Raw genomic sequence first — 17,178 nt, 5'->3', positions numbered from 1 at the left:
GGTACCTTGGGTGGGAGGGACCCCGCCCCAAAATTGAACTACTGAACCACCAGGGTTAAAAAAAAAAAAAGGGCTTGTTTTAGACGAATACAGTAGTAATCTTAAACTGTACTCGTGTGATACCTTAACATACCTAAAATTGCAGGAAGAGAGTGTTAAATGCTTTATTGACAAACGAAGAGAGTTCTCTTTACTTTCGGATGCCCATTTGGGTTTCCGTTCCCACTAGTCTAACCTGGTTAAATGAGCTGCACTAGGGCACTTAAATCACAATAAATCACAGCTGGGGCTCATAGCCGGGAGAACTGTGCTCAGAACCAGTGCCAAATACTTCCCAGCCCTTTGGCGCTAACCCCTGCTTGTGTGTGTTTTGTAATAATACGTTAGAGGGAGAGGCTTTGGTATCCTGAAGGTGATTTCGACTAAAAAACATTTGGGGCAAGTCTGAGAAGTACAGGAATTCCTAGGCTGCCTGTTAAACTCCTATAAAAGCAGACAGTGAAGAATATTTTATTGTGCATCTATATGAATTTTTTCACACTGTCTTTCATCCTGAATTTTTAAGGCTTATCAGTTAATGTATAGAATGGGGTTCAGTGTTTGTTAGCCCGGCATGCCTCAGTGCTTCTGCACAGCTACATGTTCAGAGGGCTGTGTTGGCTTACCACAGGCCGGGCAGTGCCAGGTACAGTGGGGTAGGCTCAGGTACAAACGTGCCACGAGGCAGGTGTGGCAGGTAGCCCGTGTGCTTGGGCTGGGGCTAGGCGGCCTGAGCTTACGTTCCCGTCCATCAGCCCCGAGCGGTGCAGTCTTGGCCAAGTCACCTAATCTCATGGTGCCTCCGTTTCAACCGTTGGAAAACACAGATAAGATGGTGGCTTGCTTTGCAGGGTTGACGTGCCCATCAGAAGCAGTGTATACAAATTGGATATTACCCTCGTCTTTACAGATACACTGAAGCGTAGAGAGATCAAGGTAACTTTTCTCAAGGTTTTCCAGCCTAGAAATGGGGACCCTGAGAGCTGACCCCAGGCAGCTCTTAACTTGAGAGCCTGAGTTCTAACCACTAAGCTATGGCGGGTGTACCCCAACATTTCAGTGAGGCCTTAGTCTGCGTACTTTCATCCAAGGTTGTTGTTAAACCGCTTCCAGTGCTGAAAAGACTCTAAATTGTAGACAAAAGGGCCCACCCAGCAGGACATTGAAAAAAATCATCCTGGGCTCAGGAGGTCTGGGTTCTCTTCCTGTCCGGCCCTGGGCTGGTTCCCCAGCCTCTGGGGCTCAGGCTGCCTCGTTATCAGCAGGGGGCTGGAGTAGGCAGGTAACTTACCTAAGCTGCTCTGACTCAGCGCCAGGAGACACCCAGTTCTGTGAGCTCCCATGAGCAGAAAGAGACATTGGATACTTCCTAGGTGGTTTTCTCAGGACAGTTTTATCAGAGCCGCACTGGTCCCGTGGACTTACACTGAGCAGTCACTTCCTGAAGACGGCCACCTCGAACTGAACGCACAAGCCCTTCTCTGGTGACTGAGAGCCCAGTCTTCGGAGTCCAGGCTGGCATTGTGACTTTGGGGTGAGTTAAGGGAATGGCCTCTCTTGTCCTGACTGGTGGATCTCGGTGTTAGCTCTTGTGATGGTTAATTTTGTGTCGACCTGACTGGGCCACCAGGCGCCGAGACACCAATGTTATTTCTGGGTGTGTCTGTGAGGTTGTTTCTCCGTGTGGTTAACATTTTAATCTGTAGCCTGGGTGCTCTTCCCAAGTGGGCGGCCTCATCCAATCAGCTGGAGACCTGAACAGCATAAAAGGCTGAGCTGGAGGGGATTCCGCCTGCCCTACTGTGGAGCTGGGACTCCGTCCTCTCCAGGCTCTGGTCTCAGACTGAAGCATCAGCTCATCTTGGGTCTTGAGCCTGACGGCTTTTGAGCAAGAACGTAAACCTCTGGTGCCCTGCTTCTCAGGCCTTCAGACTCAGACTAGAACCACCCAGTAGCTCTGCTGGGTCTCCAGCTCGTCAGCTGCTTGGGACTTCCCTTGGTTCTGGTTCTCTGGCGAACCCTGACTACCACCGTTCCCCAGTAACTTTGCTTCCCAGTTCTGCCCACCAGCTCTCAGTCTTGTTTTTTTAAGATTCCATCACCCCTTTCCTACCGGTGGTCCTCACTTTCCTTTCACTGCAAAATGTGCTTGCCCACCCTTTTGGGTCTCTGATGAGAGGTTCAGGGCAGCCTCTGGTCTGTCCATCTTTAGTCCACTTCTCATGGGTGATTCTCACACACTGAGTTTGGACATCACATGTCACCCTACTCATCCTTGGCCTTTGTCAGCCACAGTTGCCAGCCCTGATTTAGCCTGTGACTTACAGATCTCCTTTAGGTGTTTCTAAGTGTCTGTGCCCACAGGAGAAGTGGCTGCCGTTTTTGTTTTTGTTTTTTATAAAATACATTTATTTATTTATGGCCGCATTGGGTCTTGGTTGCTAAGTGCGGGCTTTCTCTGGTTGCTGAGAGCGGGGGCTACTCTTCGTTGCGGTGCGTGTGCTTCTCATTGCGGTGGCTTCTCTTGTTGTGGAGCATGTGTGGGCTTCAGTAGTTGTGGCTCACCGGCTCTAGAGCGCAGGCTCAGTAGTTATGGCACACAGGCTTAGTTGCTCCGCGACATGTGGGATCTTCCCGGACCAGGGATCGAACCCGTGTCCCCTGCACTGGCAGGTGGATTCTTAACCACTGCGCCACCAGGGAAGTTCGTCTGCCTTGTTTTTATGGGTAACTAAAACCAGTGTAAAAGAGCATCCTTGAAGCCTGTAAACATTTAGGTTTCAAGAAAATAGGTCTGGGACTTCCCTGGTGGTGCAGTGGTTGAGAGTCCGCCTGCCGATGCAGGGGACACGGGTTCGTGCCCCGGTCCGGGAGGATCCCACATGCCGCGGAGCGGCTGGGCCCATGAGCCATGGCCACTGAGCCTGCGCGTCCGGAGCCTGTGCTCCGCAACGGGAGGGGCCACAACAGTGAGAGGCCCGCGTACCGCAAAAAAAGAAAGAAAAAAGAAAATAGGTCTGTGTATGTTTGGTGGTACAACTTTTGGAACAAATAAGAATTAGCCAACTTAGGCAGCAAGCGAAGCCAGCCGCAGGAGGTGTGCACGCCTGTTGGTTGTGCTAGAGAAGCGCCACGGGGAGCAGGGTTTTGAGGACAGTGAGGGGCCAGCCTTTCCTGGAAGTTGGGATCATTGCAGATGGAAGGCCAGGCAGATGAGAGCAAATCAAACCGAGAGCTGCCTTTTGGAGATGGGAGGAGACGCATGAAGGGCAGTGAGGGTTTTTCCTTTTGTTCTGTGTAAACAGACATGGATAACTGGACCACACGTTCCCGGGAAGCAGAGGGAGAGAGGGTGGGGTACACGCCCCCCCGCCACACACACCACACACCATACACACCCACACCATACACACCACACACACACACCACACACACCATACACCCCCCCACACACAACACACAACACACCCACACACACAACACACACACACCATACACACACACACCACACACACCACACAACACACACACACACCACACACACACCACACATACACACACAGCACACACACAACACACACACAACACACACACCACACACACACCACACACACACCACACACACACACCACACACACCATACACCCACACACACACAACACACACACACACACAACACACACACACCATACACACACACACCACACACACCACACACACACCACACACACACACCACACACACCACACACACCACACATACACACACAGCACACACACAACACACACACAACACACACACCACACATACACCACACCGCACACACACACACCACACACACATACCACACAACACACACACACACCACACCACATCACACACACCACACACACACCATGCACCCACACCACACACACACACACACACCACACACACACCACACACACCACACACACACATACCATACACCCACACCATACACCCCGACACACACCACACACACTATACACCCACACCCACACACCACACCCTTACCACACACATACCATACACACCACACAGACCACACACACCACACATACCACACCATACACACACAGCACACACACAACACACACAGCACACACACATCACACACACACCACACCACACACACAACACACACACAACACACCACACACACACACACACACCACACACACAACACACACAGACACACACCGCACACACACACACCCCGCACGTGCTAGCTATGCACCTGAGGCCGATCGCTGTCCCAGCCCGCGTGATGATGCTTGTCCTGCGTAGACAGAACTGACATGTTTCGAGATTAAATATCCAGATAGTATCTTAAAGGTGATTTGAACTCTTTGGAGCTAGAACTAACCTCTTTCGGAGACTGTGTTTTATCTCAGTCTCCCAGGGCCTAAGACGGTACCTAGAAAAGAGAGGTTACTTAATATATCCTTGTTGGCTGGATTTAAAAGTCCGCAGGACCTCAAAACAAGTGTCACTATTTTTAGTTTATGGTCTTAAGGTCAGAATCTGACATTTGTTGTTTCCCACTTTCTGTATCCAAAAGATAATTCCAAAGACAGCCGTTCACCTTATTCAAGCCTTGTCTCTCACACAAAGCATTTCTTAACATGAGCATAGACAAATCAAGCTTGTTAGACGTTTTTGAAAGTTACCAGTTTATATATCAAGTTATAATACCTCCCTGATCCCTGCCTATATAGTCAGACAAGGCTCAGTAAATGAAGCCATAAATATACAGCAGTAGGCATAGTCGTTCTTAGAAGAATCCCAAAATGGATTTCAGATGAATTTTAAATATTATAATATGTTTTTAAAATAGCAACATCCCTTAAGCTGGTGTCCCTCTCGCTTTCACCAGAATTCCTATTTAAGAGAAACAGTTCAGCTGGACTAATGGAAAGAGTGTCAGGGTAGCAAAGCTGGTTCGTGCGTTGATCCTTCTGTCCACAGAAAAACAAACTGGTACAGAGTGTTCTCTGGCTTCCCTTCTGGGTGAGAGCCCCTGCCTTTGGACAGAGGATCTCTGATTTAAAGGCTGCTGCATCCGTGTAGGACACCCAGGGCCCCACTGGTACCTGGAGCCTGGGTCAGGGGAGCTGGCTCCGCAGAGATGTTGGGAGCATCTCTTGGTGAGGCTTGTGCATCTTGGCCTGACCAGGCCTCATCCGGGGCTGTGCAGCTGTGTGTTCACATGGGTTTGGATCCAAACACAGTAAGAACAGTTCCACCCTCTGTGGAAGCAGCAGTGTATCTGGAAGGGGGAAGAGGCCAGAGGCGGAGGAGAAAGAATGCAGCTCAGGATCTGTTGCATTAGAAATTGTACCAGCATCGGATGCCAAGCCCCATTACATCTGGGGTTTGCTATGCAAAGTGGTTGTTCACATAAAACATTCCTCGTTTCCACTCTGGATGTCTACATGTTTGTGCTCTGGGATATTTGTGTTCACCCGCCGTCCATCCACGTGTCCGTTCATTCATTCCCCAGGTGTTCATGAAGCGCCTGACCCGGGTTTGTCACCTGGTGTGGCCGCAGTGATCCTAGGGTCCACCTTTGCGGGGCTTACGGCTGGGGGCTGGGAGGTGCACGGGCAGTCAGCGTCCTGCGGTGTCATGAAAACACTGCATTTTCCAGTACATTCTTCAAAAGAGCGAGCCCGCATCTAACAGACCAATTTTCTTAATTCTCTCTAAAGAGCCCTGGATGTTGGGAAGCCATGGCGTTTCCCACCTGGGACCCGGGTGGCATTTAAAGCTGGGCGTGGCTTCTTCGGCACTGGCTTCCTGAGGCCGCTTCCTGCCTGTGGGAAGGCTTTGGGAATGTTCACAGATTTCTCTGGAGGAATCGAGGATGTTAGGGCAGTCTCCTGGAGCAGCGTGGATAGAGAAGGACGTGTGGGTTTCGAGGGGCAGGAGGCAAATGGCATCTTTGGGGTCAGATTAAAGTACATGGTTGAGAAAAGGGAGCATTGAAGAGGGTGCTCCATGGACACTCGTGCGGCCCAAAGGGCCTCCTGTTCAGGAAACACCTGAAACCCTGTCCCTCCCTTGATTCCCAAGAAATGTTTCCAGTAAAAAAAAAAAAGTGCACGTGCTTCCTGGGCTCTGAACGCCCTCCTCCCATCTCCCTCCTCCTTCCTTTCTCTCCTTTCCCCACCTCTCCACTTCCTCTCCTCCTCCCTTCTTGTTTCTCTTCTCTCTTCCCTCCCCCCTTCCCTCCCCCCCAGCAGCCCGCAACTCCAGACACTGACAGTTCTTAAACCTGAGAAGATAAAAATAGCCCACACGTATAAGCCTGTGGACCTTGCAGATAGTCATTATTTTCCATGGGGCAGCCCTGCGCGTTGCTGCCCACTGCGCTCTGAACCTGTGTCCTTGCCTCGGACTCAGCGCAGGTGGAGAATTGGTTTTAACCGGAGATCAAAGCTCTGCGCCCACCCCTCACCCCAGGACTTTCCTCTCCCAGCACTGTGGTCGGTGGCTGAGCCTGTGGCCACACCTGTAAACCTGCCCCCTAAGATCCGGGTGCTTGTTCAGAGCCAAGGGGGATGATATCAGAGGATGACGTAACCCCGGGGGAGGGGTGAGAACTCCCAGACACGGGGATTTGGGTTTGGTTCACGAATGACAAGTCAGCAGTCACACCTGCGGTCCAGATGTCTCCTCCCTTGCTGCTGCTTCATGCTGTCAGCACCTGTGCACCAGGTGATGTGCAGGAGTGACAGGTAACCCGCGGGGAGGGATACGGCGTTGAGAGAGGGTAAGCAGATTGTACACAGTTAGGTTAAAAAAAACCAAGATGGGCTTCCCTGGTGGCGCAGTGGCTGAGAGTCCGCCTGCCGACGCAGGGGACGCGGGTTCGTGCCCCGGTCCGGGAAGATCCCACGTGCCGTGGAGCGGCTGGGCCCGTGAGCCATGGCCGCTGAGCCTGCGCGTCCGGAGCCTGTGCTCCGCAATGGGAGAGGCCACAGCAGTGAGAGGCCCGCGTACTGCAAAAAAACAAAAAATAAACCAAGGTGTTCTGTTTGGGTTTTTTAATTTATTTATTTATTTATTTTTGGCGGCGTTCCGTCTTTGTTGCTGCATGCGGGCTTTCTCTAGTTGCAGCGAGTGGGGGATACTCTTTGTTGCGGTGCACGGGCTTCTCATTGCGGTGGCTTCTCTTGTGGAGCACGGGCTCTAGGGGTGTGGGCTTCAGTAGTTGTGGTGCACGGGCTCAGTAGTTGTGGCGCATGGGCTCTAGTGCACAGGCTCGGTAGTTGTGGCACGTGGGTTCAGTAGTTGTGGCTCGCGGGCTCTAGAGCGCAGGCTCAGTAGCTGTGGTGCACAGGCTTAGTTGCTCCACGGCATGTGGGATCTTGCCGGACCAGGACTCGAACCCACGTCCCCTGCATAGGCAGGCAGATTGCTAACCACTGCGCCACCAGGGAAGCCCAACCAGGTATTTTATAAGATTAAAAAATGGAGTTATAGGAGGCATCTAATGCAAGGCTATCGCTAAGTTTTTGCCATTAAAAAGAGGCTTAAGATGGATCGTATAACTTTGAATACACAATTTTGTATAATAGTTTTCTATTTGGTAGCATTTGACTGAAGAAGAATTGGTTTTAAACACTTTGTGGCGGAAGGGACGCTCCTGGTCTCCTCAGTAGCTCATGGCCTACTGATTGTGATGCTGAGGGGTTTGTGCTTCTTGTAACTCGCCGGAAATGCGGTCAGATTTGTGTCCCTCTGCTCTGCCCCTCATTAGTGATGGTCTCACTTTCCACCCCAACTTGTTGGTTTAAGCATAAGTGCTGTCCTAGTCAATAAAACTGCAGTGACTTCTCAGAGGAGATAAGGAACAGGATGGGAGAGAGATCCACCAGCGTCCAAGACAGTTCTGCAGAAACGGGGGCTGTCGGACCCTCCGGGCCCGTTGCGGCCACACTGGTCCTCCTGGGAGTTGGTTTCAGTGATGGGGGCGTTGTCTCGGGGTCACCTCGGTCCCCTTCAGCCGACGTGGAGCCCTGTGTGTTCTCACAGTTTACTCTGTTAGATGATTTCTGTCCCAATCCTGCAGAGTTGGAGGAGGTAGAAAGCATATCCCAGGTCTGTAAGCATCACCAGGGCCTTACCTGGGATGAAAACAGTTCCCCACTTTGATTACTCCAGAGCACAGGAATGGTGCTCAGCGGGGTTGGTGCAGGCTATGGTCTGTCGTCTCCTTTCCCCCGCAGGGCCTGTGCTTGTCCAAACCCACATGGAACCACCTTTCCATTTAGATCGGGAGTTTCTTTTTTCTAAGTGAGACGGCTGTTTGGGAATGCTCATATGAATCTCTGTTTTCATTAATATTCCTGGCCTCCAGTTTTTCCATCCAGAAAATGAGGTAGTCATAGATAATCTCCCAAATTATTTCCAGATTAAAAAATTTTATGATCTATAGCCCTATCTCCTTTCCTTGTTCTTATTTCAAATCCTCAAGTCATTATTCTTACATTTGTGTGACCAGAATAGGCAAATAAGATCCCACAGGTAAATGGTAGGCTTTATTCGAAAAATCTGTATGTTAGAGCGATGGCGCTTAACTGCGATGAACTAAACGCTGGCCGCTTGCAAGGCCAATAACTGAGGAATTACAGGAAAGCATTGCATCTTCTGCCAGCATAGCCGCTGCAACCTGACGGCGGCCTTAGGACAAAGGATATTTACATGTTGGGTTTCAGAGCAAAACTTCAAACGCTCAAGAGCCTCATCTTGTGTTATTATTGCAAGAATGTCCAGACAATGTTTCCTCCAGGAAGAGCAACGCATGTGTCCAGCTGCATGCTTCATACTTTTGGGAAAAACCTGTCCTATAAACACAGAAGTAACCAAGTATGGTTGCTTGAAAGTTGTCCATTTCTTTGCTTACAGTTGTCAGGATCTTATATACACAAGAGTACAAAGTAAATAAACACTATCAAATTCGCTATTATCTCATAAACCAGGTAGCAATATGTCATTTGCATCCTGGGGTATGATTTTGGAATTTCACTCCTAAGTGGGTGGAAATGACTGAAAATGGAATCAAGTTTAATCAGAGTTTGTGAAACGTCGCTCAGAGTTACACAGTCAACCTGTCTCCCTATTTAATAATTTATAAAGCTTTCTAACTTGTGGCAAATCAAATATTGCCACTTGAGAAGATATTTCTAAAGAAGTTGGACCGTGTTTCTAATGGCTCAGAGGCGTTTCTCCACACCTAGCCTTCCCAGGGTAGACTGGCTCTTTCTGGGGTAGTGCTGACATGTTTGTGCAGGAACCACATGGGGAGCAGGGGAGGGTGAAACCTCCCGCCTTCCTCTGCCCGTACCCTGTCCTTTCTGCTCAGACACACACCACACTCATCGTGGAAAAATGCAGCTCGAGGTGTCGCCTGGAGTGGCCGTCGACTGCCGTCGCTGTGTTTCCCACCGTGATCATCCCTGTCCTTGGAAGCCAGCCTTTCCCTTTCTCCTGCTCCCTGGATATCTGGGCTGAGAGAGGATAATCTTGTCATCTGGGAGGAATGAGGCCCCCGGGGCGCCTCCTCTTGGGCAGGGGCCGGGCGTGCTTCCCAGTGAAGCCAGGTCGAGGTCATGCTCCCCCGGCCTCAGGTTTACCGGCTCTGACCCCCCCTCCCTTGGCTTCTGTGGTTTCTTCTTATTCAGATTCATGAATCATAAAGGGAAGCTCACGGAAAGTCTTTTTATAGCAACGAGCATATTGTTTTCTATCCCTGCTGTGCTATTTTGGGGGCAGGGAGAATGGGAAGATGTGAGGTTGCGTCCCACGTTGGAAGCAGGCACTCCTTCCAGGGGATGAGGGCTCTGATGCCAGCTCTTTCTTGGGTCCAAAACTGGGATCACGTTTTCTGACACAGTCACCCAAATTGGGACTTTTAAAGAAGTGGAATGTTCTCAGACACAGAACTGCCCCCGGCTAAGTTTTTTAAAGTATCATTGAAAATTACACCCGCTTCAAGGGTGAGTGTCGATTGCTCACAAAGAGGATGTAGCCACCGATGGGAAAGGTGATGGGAAAGGTGACCCTAACGGAGCAGGACGGTCACTGCCGTGTGCACGGGACATCGGGCGCGCTCACCGCGCCTGTCCTTTCTCTCCTCCCTTGTAGGTGGCACAAATCCGGTGCCAGGATGACCGAGCGCTTCGACTGCCACCACTGCGAGGACTCCCTCTTCGGCAGGAAGTACATCCTGCGGGAGGAGCGGCCCTACTGCGTGGCCTGCTTCGAGGCCCTCTTCGCCAGCACGTGCGAGGAGTGCGGGAAGCTGATTGGCTGCGACTGCAAGGTACCCGCCCCTGGGCCTCCCCCAGCCCTGTGCTCTCCGCCCTCCCTTGGGCCTCCCATCCCCCCCTGGACACCCACACTGGACTCCCCAGGAATCACGTGCTTCTCAGCACAGTTGTGCTCACGTCCTGGTCATCGCCCTGGACGCCCTGGAGGCCCCTCTGCTGGGCTCGGACCCTCCACTGCCCTTTCCCAGCCTCCTCCCCACGGTCCCAGTCCCGCCACACCTGGTCGGGGCTTTTCCGGGACGTGTGCGCCGAGCATCCCAGGTCCACTTGTGGTGGCCCCGTGGTCAGCATCCTTAGCTAACCGGCCACCTGCCGCCCGATCCCGTGCTCCCCCGAGGGCAGCGCTCTCCCTCCTGGGCTGACTCGTGGGGCAGGTGCGCGCGATCAGTATTGGCGCAGTGAGCGTGCGTGTGGGAGAGCCGGCGCCCACCCCCGGCTGGAGGGGCTGAGAGACCCTGTCTGCACTGGGGCGTCGGGGGAGCTTCTCTTCTAAGTGGGGACGGTGAGGATGTGTGGCTGCCAGCTGAGCAGTTAGGGCTGGCTCTGCTGGGGGCAAGCCGGAGTGGTCCAGCGCGCGTCTGCCCTGTTTCTGTCTCATCCATCCTTCCCATGACGGTCAGTAAGCAGCTGGCTGACTGGCGCTAGGTGTTTAGTGACAGTCGAGGGATAATTTCCATCTTACGGGGAAGAAGCCTTTGCCCTGAGCAGAGACAAAGGGTGTGGGATGCCCCCACTTGAGCCCAGGCTGCAGCCACGTGTCGTGGCTCCACAGAGGAGTGGCACGTGGAGCGGAAGGGAAACGGGACTCGGCACCTGTCCCGTGGAAGCCTTAAAGCATCCAGAGCTTTGGCTACGACCACGGGCAGAAGTAGCTGCCCTTGCTCGTCTGAAAGCCGCCTGCCCTCCGACCTCCAGCTCTGTGATGTGTGTCCGAGCCCCTCTGCGTTCATCTCCAGGCCGAGCACAAGCGCTCGGACACCGAGCTGCCCCGTTCCGTCCTGGCTTTGCGTCTCACTGGCTGTGTGATCGTGGGCCCATGGCTTGACCCCTCTGTGCCTGTCCGCACGTTTATAAAAGGGAGGTACAGGGCTTCCCTGGTGGCTCAGTGGTTGAGAGTCCGCCTGCCGATGCAGGGGACGCGGGTTCGTGCCCCGGTCCGGGAAGATCCCACATGCCGCGGAGTGGCTGGGCCCGTGAGCCATGGCCGCTGGGCCTGCGCGTCCGGAGCCTGTGCTCCGCAACGGGAGGGGCCGCAACAGTGAGAGGCCCGTGTACAGAAAAAAAAAAAGGGGGGAGCTACAACAAGGGAGCCTGCATCATGGGTTCTCGTGGTGTGTAGCTACCATGCACTCAGTGCTCTAAGGAGCGGCTGATGGTGTGGAAAATTCCACCCCCTCTTCTCTTCCTACTGCTTCCCTGCAGCTTGCTCCCCCCACTCCACCCCCGCCTCTCGAATCTTCGCCCTGTCTCTTTATCAGTTTTCACTAGAGAAACATCAAGAAAAATGTCCGCTTTGAGGAAGAACTAAGAGGCAGAGAAAACAGTTATTATTTTATAAAGGCTTTACCTGGAAAAGACATAAGTAGGTGAGAGGTTCAGCTATCATTCTGACAAACAACTCTGGTTTAAAGGAGACGTTTTGGAGATTTAGGGCTCATCATCCTTGCCTGGAAGCTAAACTAAAGACAAAAGCGAAGTCACTGATCATTTCTTCAGTATGATTTAGTGGACAGACCCTTGAAACTAGTTATCCTTCAGCACATGCTTTAGGAGCAGATAAACAAGAATTCCCCAAATGGGGCCAAAATCAACAAGACTGCTGCAAAGCCAGGCGTCAGTCACGCTGAACTTTTCAACCCGGATAACGGTTCTCTCTCTGCAGAGTTCCGCCACGTGATTCTGCGCATGTGGGGAGGGAAAAGATGTGAACTTGCAGTTAGACCTTGCCATTTGGGGCTTCTGAATATTTGGAACGGTTTTCTTGGCTTTCAGAAGTAATTATGCAGTTGGTTTTGTGGAGGAAGTGATGGCAGGAAAACTGTGCCTCTGCACTTCGGGAAGAGAAGCCCCAGCTTGGCAGGTGGGGTGCTGGGCGGAGCAGCTAGGCTGGCGGGTCTGGTGGCCGTTCTTTTGTCTGAAAATAGCAGGGGTGCCATAAGCCCCACCTGGGTCTCCCTCTGAAGGACATTTGTGCGTAACTTAAAATACTGCAAGCCACTGGGGGTTAGGCTGATGTTGTGGGTATTGACTGACTTTCAGATGAGGTAGGCAGGACTTCAGGATGACCTACTTCCATAGGTAGCTTACCTGTGTTTGAGCATCATTTCTATGCAGACTCTCTTTCTGTTCTTTCTTTCTGTTTCGTTAACTCTGAGGAAATGCTGTGATCTCCAGGGGTAAAAATCATTCATTTTTATGGCCAGTGGAATAGTTGACAACAGGTAATACAAATAAAAATTTATGATCCTCTGACCTTATGCTCTTCCGGAAACTTTTCCTGGACACCTGTGGATACCAGCAAAAAATATATATATATATATATTTTTTTTCATTTGCCTGATTACAGATGTTTTTCAGGGGATAGGTCTACCTAAGTCCCGGGCTTCAAAAAGTCAAGAAACCAAAGAAAAGATAAGCTGGGCCAGTACTCAGAGGTGGCTGCTGGTCCCTCCCATCAGCAAATCGGTGTCTTTAGCAAACTATGGGCCACGTACCTGGCTCAGACTTTGGGTTTTCCATGTCTCTGCGAGCAGTGCCATAAAGTCAGACGGGCCTCCAAACCCACCCACCCGCGTGCCTGGAGGGGGCTGCGAAGAGGAAGACGTGGTAACAGTCAAAGGACCTTCTGCAGGTCTAAAACCAGCATTAGGGGCTTCCCTAGTGGCGGTGCAGTGGTTAAGAATTCGCCTGCCAACGCAGGGGACAGGGGTTCAAGCCCTGGTCCGGGAAGATCCCACATGCCACGGAGCAACTAAGCCCGTGCGCCACAACTACCAGGCCTGCGCTCTAGAGCCCGCGAGCCACAACTACTGAGCCCGTGTGCCACAACTACTGAAGCCCACACGCCTAGAGCCCGTGCTCTGCAACAAGAGAAGCCACCGCAATGAGAAGCCCGCACATCGCAACCAAGAGCAGCCCCCGCTCGCTGCAACTAGAGAAAGCCTGTGTGCAGCAACGAAGACCCAATGCAGCCAAAAATTAAAAATAAATTAACAGTAAAAATAAATTTAAAAAAAAGTAAACAGGTCCCCTTGAGGGCACACCTGGGACAGGGCTGCCCAGCGTCGTTCTTCAAGGATTTGAAAGAATGTGCAGCTGGGGACATGGTAGCCTGACAGTCTCAAAGTGCAGAACACCTTTTCAAAGTGCTGGGCACGAATGACACGGCAGATCCACTGATGAGGTGAAATCCCGTGGAGGTGAGGACTGGCTGGTTTGGGAATCAGCAGCTGAGCTTCTCCCAGCCCAGGAGGGATAGACAGGGTGTAAAGGAGGATGAGGGACCCCCCCTGCCCGGAGCTGCATTAACTGGTGGGCGAGGGGGTGCCTCCAGGCCACTGACTCCCCCTGCGGCTCAGCTGAGGTCTCAACAAGGGCACATTCGGAGCAAAGCCACAAGCGCTTACCCTGTTAGGAATATTTCTGAAATGGAAAAATAAATTCTGAAAGGAAGTGTCTGGGCCTTACCTGACCTTGTTTATCAGACACTTTACTGCAGTTTATGGCATTCTGCGTGTATAAGATTAGCATTGGCCTTTTTTCTGCGACGTGTCAAAGATATTTTTTCTTCCAGTTTTTTGTTTCTCCCCTTCGTGCTCTCTCTCTACAGAACCTTAAAACCAAGGTACTTGTAGAACATTTCCAAGTTCTTGAAAGTCAGTCAGCGCGTCCATATGTCTTAGCCTTGAACCTCCAGCATCTAAATGGTATCTTTGGGGACCACGTGGCATACTCGACACATAACAGAATGAAGTGAGACGAGACTAGCTCGGTACTAAAAACTAAAACTCTGTTTGGAGCCGTGAACGCCAGAGGTGGAAAGAGCCACTGGGAGCCCAGTTTTACAGACAAGCATTCAGAGCAGCCGTGCACCGGGTCGAATCAACCCAACCTGACCTGGAGGCTTGGCCATTCTGTGCCATTTTCCGGTCCATCCCCACGAGCCCCGAGCCCCCAAAGCCAGTGGCATTTCCCACCTCCGCGCCCACAGGGCATGGACTCTGCAGAAGTGAGTTCAGGAGGAGGTGGTGACGTGAATTATCAACTTGACTCAGACTCCCTTTTCAGGACCCCACAAGAGAAGGAGAATTACGGGAAACCCGACAGCACAGCAGCAGATGAAGGCTTCCATGTGCGGTCCTGAACGAGCTGCATGACGTGGGCTTTTCCGGGGGTGCGCACGGGGGTGGCACCAGGGGCACAGGGTCCTGCAGGGCCATCATCACTCATGGCCACACAGGCGTCACTGAGCGGCTGGTGCCCACGCGGGGCCTCACAGCCGAGGGGGCGGAGGGGCCCCCCCCTCGGCTGTGAGGGCACGGGCACGGAGTGAGAGAGGACACTGGGGCGGAGGGTGAGGCTGGGCGAGCGCGCTGAGACCTGCTTGCAGAGATGCTCCCGGGCTGCAGGTCAGCAGGAGGGATGCAAGAAACGGGGTTCATGGTGTCTTAGCATTGTTACGTTAAACTTGCTCACCTATCAGATGGGAATAAACCTTATTCCATGGGGTGGGGTTATTGTGCGGTTGAGATCAAGTAAGAGGGGACTAAGAATTTTAGAATCAGAAGGGCTGTGGAGGCCAAAAGCCCTGTACAGAGCAGTGACTGAGCCAGGAGCTCGGAGCTTAGGTGAGGGCGTCCGTTCCATCCCCGTCTTCACGAGTAAATGTGATCTCAGCGAGTGACGCTTCAGGGCACCTGCTGTCACCACGAGCTGGCATCTAAAACTGACATTAATTGAGCCGTGTCAATGTGCCAGGACCGTTGTCAGGGCTTCACCGTCATCCCTGTTTCCCCGGGCGGATCTGAGGCTGGGAGAGGTCAGGTGACTCACCCCCAGCCCCACGGCAGGTACACACGTGGCAGAGCCAGGGTTTGAGTCTGGAGCCCTCCGCTTTAAGCACTGGGATGAAATGCATCAGGCATTTTAGACACTGTGCTCCTGGGTCCCCGAGGGCACTGGTGGCACAGCAGGTGTGCAGGTTGGTGACCGGAGGGCAGTCACCGCTGGCTGCAGCTGGAACAGGGGTGGACCGGTTCCAGTTCCCCACGGCCCCGCCCCCGACAGTGATGGTAGCTTGTTCAGAGACTGTTTGTGACTCACTGAGGCTTCTGAGAGCAGGAGTGTGGGTTGGTATTTATCTCAAGGAAAAACACTTCATCAGAAGGTTTGAGAATTATCAAATGCCCCTGAACGAACATTTCAGGGCTGTGGAGTGTTAATGCAGAAACCGTGTGTGTGTGTGTGTGTGTGTGTGTGTGTGTGTGTGTGTGTGTGTGTGTGTGTGCGCGCGTCTCAGAGGGGCAGACAAGGGAGCAGCTGTGTGAGGGTCACAATGCTCCAGGGAAGGGATGGCTGGTGACTCAGCTAAGCCGGCATCTGGGAAGGACAGAGACTAGCTCCCTGGGGCGGGATGAGGGTGGGACCAGGAAGGGGGGATGATTCCACGTGGCTGCTGTTACCGGCCTGGAGGACTAGGCAGAAGCCAGGGCGTGAGCAGTCCTTCCCTTGAATACAGGACACGGGATGTGGGACGCAGGACAGCAAGTGACCAAGTGACCGGCAGCCTCGGGAGGGTGGAGGCTAGGAGCTGGGCCTCCAGAAGGTCTAGAAGTCCTGCCTGGGTGCTTATGGTCTCGTCAGGACAGGGCACTGGTACCCAGATTTCTAGGGAACTTTCTAGTGTCAGATGTCTGTCAACAAATCAGCTCTTGTCAACCTAGCTAATGTGTTTTCATGCCGGAAATGTTAACCGTAGGCAAGTGGATTTCCGCAGTGCTTTTGACCCACGAGATCGTTTTAAATGAGCTTTCCCCTGACCGTCCCGTCCCCTAACCATGCGCAGCTCCGTCCTCCTATGGGACTCGCTAACCAGGGCAACTGGTGACAGCTGGCGGCTTCGCTCTCACAATGTCGTCCGTGGAGGGTCCCCCTGGGCTCTGTTGAAGGTCAGGCCCCAAAGGCAGATGTCCTTGGGCTTGGCTTCCTTTCTTCCCGGCTCACTCGTCGCCTCGCTGTCCCCTGCCCCGCCATCCCGGCTCACAGCTCAGCGGGGTGGGGCTCACGGAGGGGACCCGCTGAGCTTCTGGAAGGTGCTTTCCACATGCCACGCGATAATCAACACTTACTTTTTAATTGTGGTAAAATACACGTAACATAAAATGTGCCATCTTAACTGTCTGGAAGTGTACAGTTCAGTGGTGCTAAGTACCTACACTCTGCTGTACGACCATTCCATCTTGTAAAACTGAAGCTCTGTCCCCACTCACACCCGCACTGCCCCAGCCCCGGGTACCCACCTTGCTGCTTCCTGTCTCTGAACTTACCTCCTCCGGGACCTCATATAAGTGGAATGATTCAGTATTTGTCTTTTTCTGACTTATTTCACTTAGCATGTTCTCAGAGTTCATCCATGTTGTAGTGTGTGTCAGAATTTGTTTCCCTTGTGAGGCTGAACAATAGTCCATGTTTATCCGTCATCTGTGGACGGACGCTGGGGTGACTTCCCCCTTTGGCTGCTGTGAATGTGGGTCTGCAGATTCCTTTTTTTTTTTTTTTTTTT

The 17,178-nt window shown here is 52.4% G+C and overlaps 1 protein-coding gene across 3 annotated transcripts in view; it reads left to right on the top strand.

Annotated features, from left to right (window-relative positions):
• Positions 1–103: 103 nt before the first annotated feature.
• The window catches only part of FHL2 (four and a half LIM domains 2), a 25,091-nt gene continuing 8,016 nt past the window's right edge, over positions 104–17,178 (top strand). Inside the window, exons 1-3 of one of the 3 annotated variants that reach the window (XM_024743739.1) lie at positions 104–975; positions 1,426–1,573; positions 10,213–10,390. In XM_024743739.1, coding sequence (XP_024599507.1) covers positions 10,235–10,390 — 156 coding nt within the window. In that variant the 5' untranslated portion in view covers positions 104–975; positions 1,426–1,573; positions 10,213–10,234. Of the gene's footprint in view, positions 976–1,349; positions 1,574–10,212; positions 10,391–17,178 lie in introns of all 3 variants that reach the window. The other 2 variants (XM_024743738.1, XM_024743737.1) reach the window with 2 other exon arrangements.

This window comes from Neophocaena asiaeorientalis, unplaced genomic scaffold, assembly GCF_003031525.2.
Source record: "Neophocaena asiaeorientalis asiaeorientalis breed wild unplaced genomic scaffold, Neophocaena_asiaeorientalis_V1.1 scaffold114, whole genome shotgun sequence".
NCBI lineage: Eukaryota > Metazoa > Chordata > Mammalia > Artiodactyla > Phocoenidae > Neophocaena > Neophocaena asiaeorientalis.
Note: the sequence above shows the minus strand (reverse complement) of the source record. Positions and strands in the feature narration are given on the sequence as shown.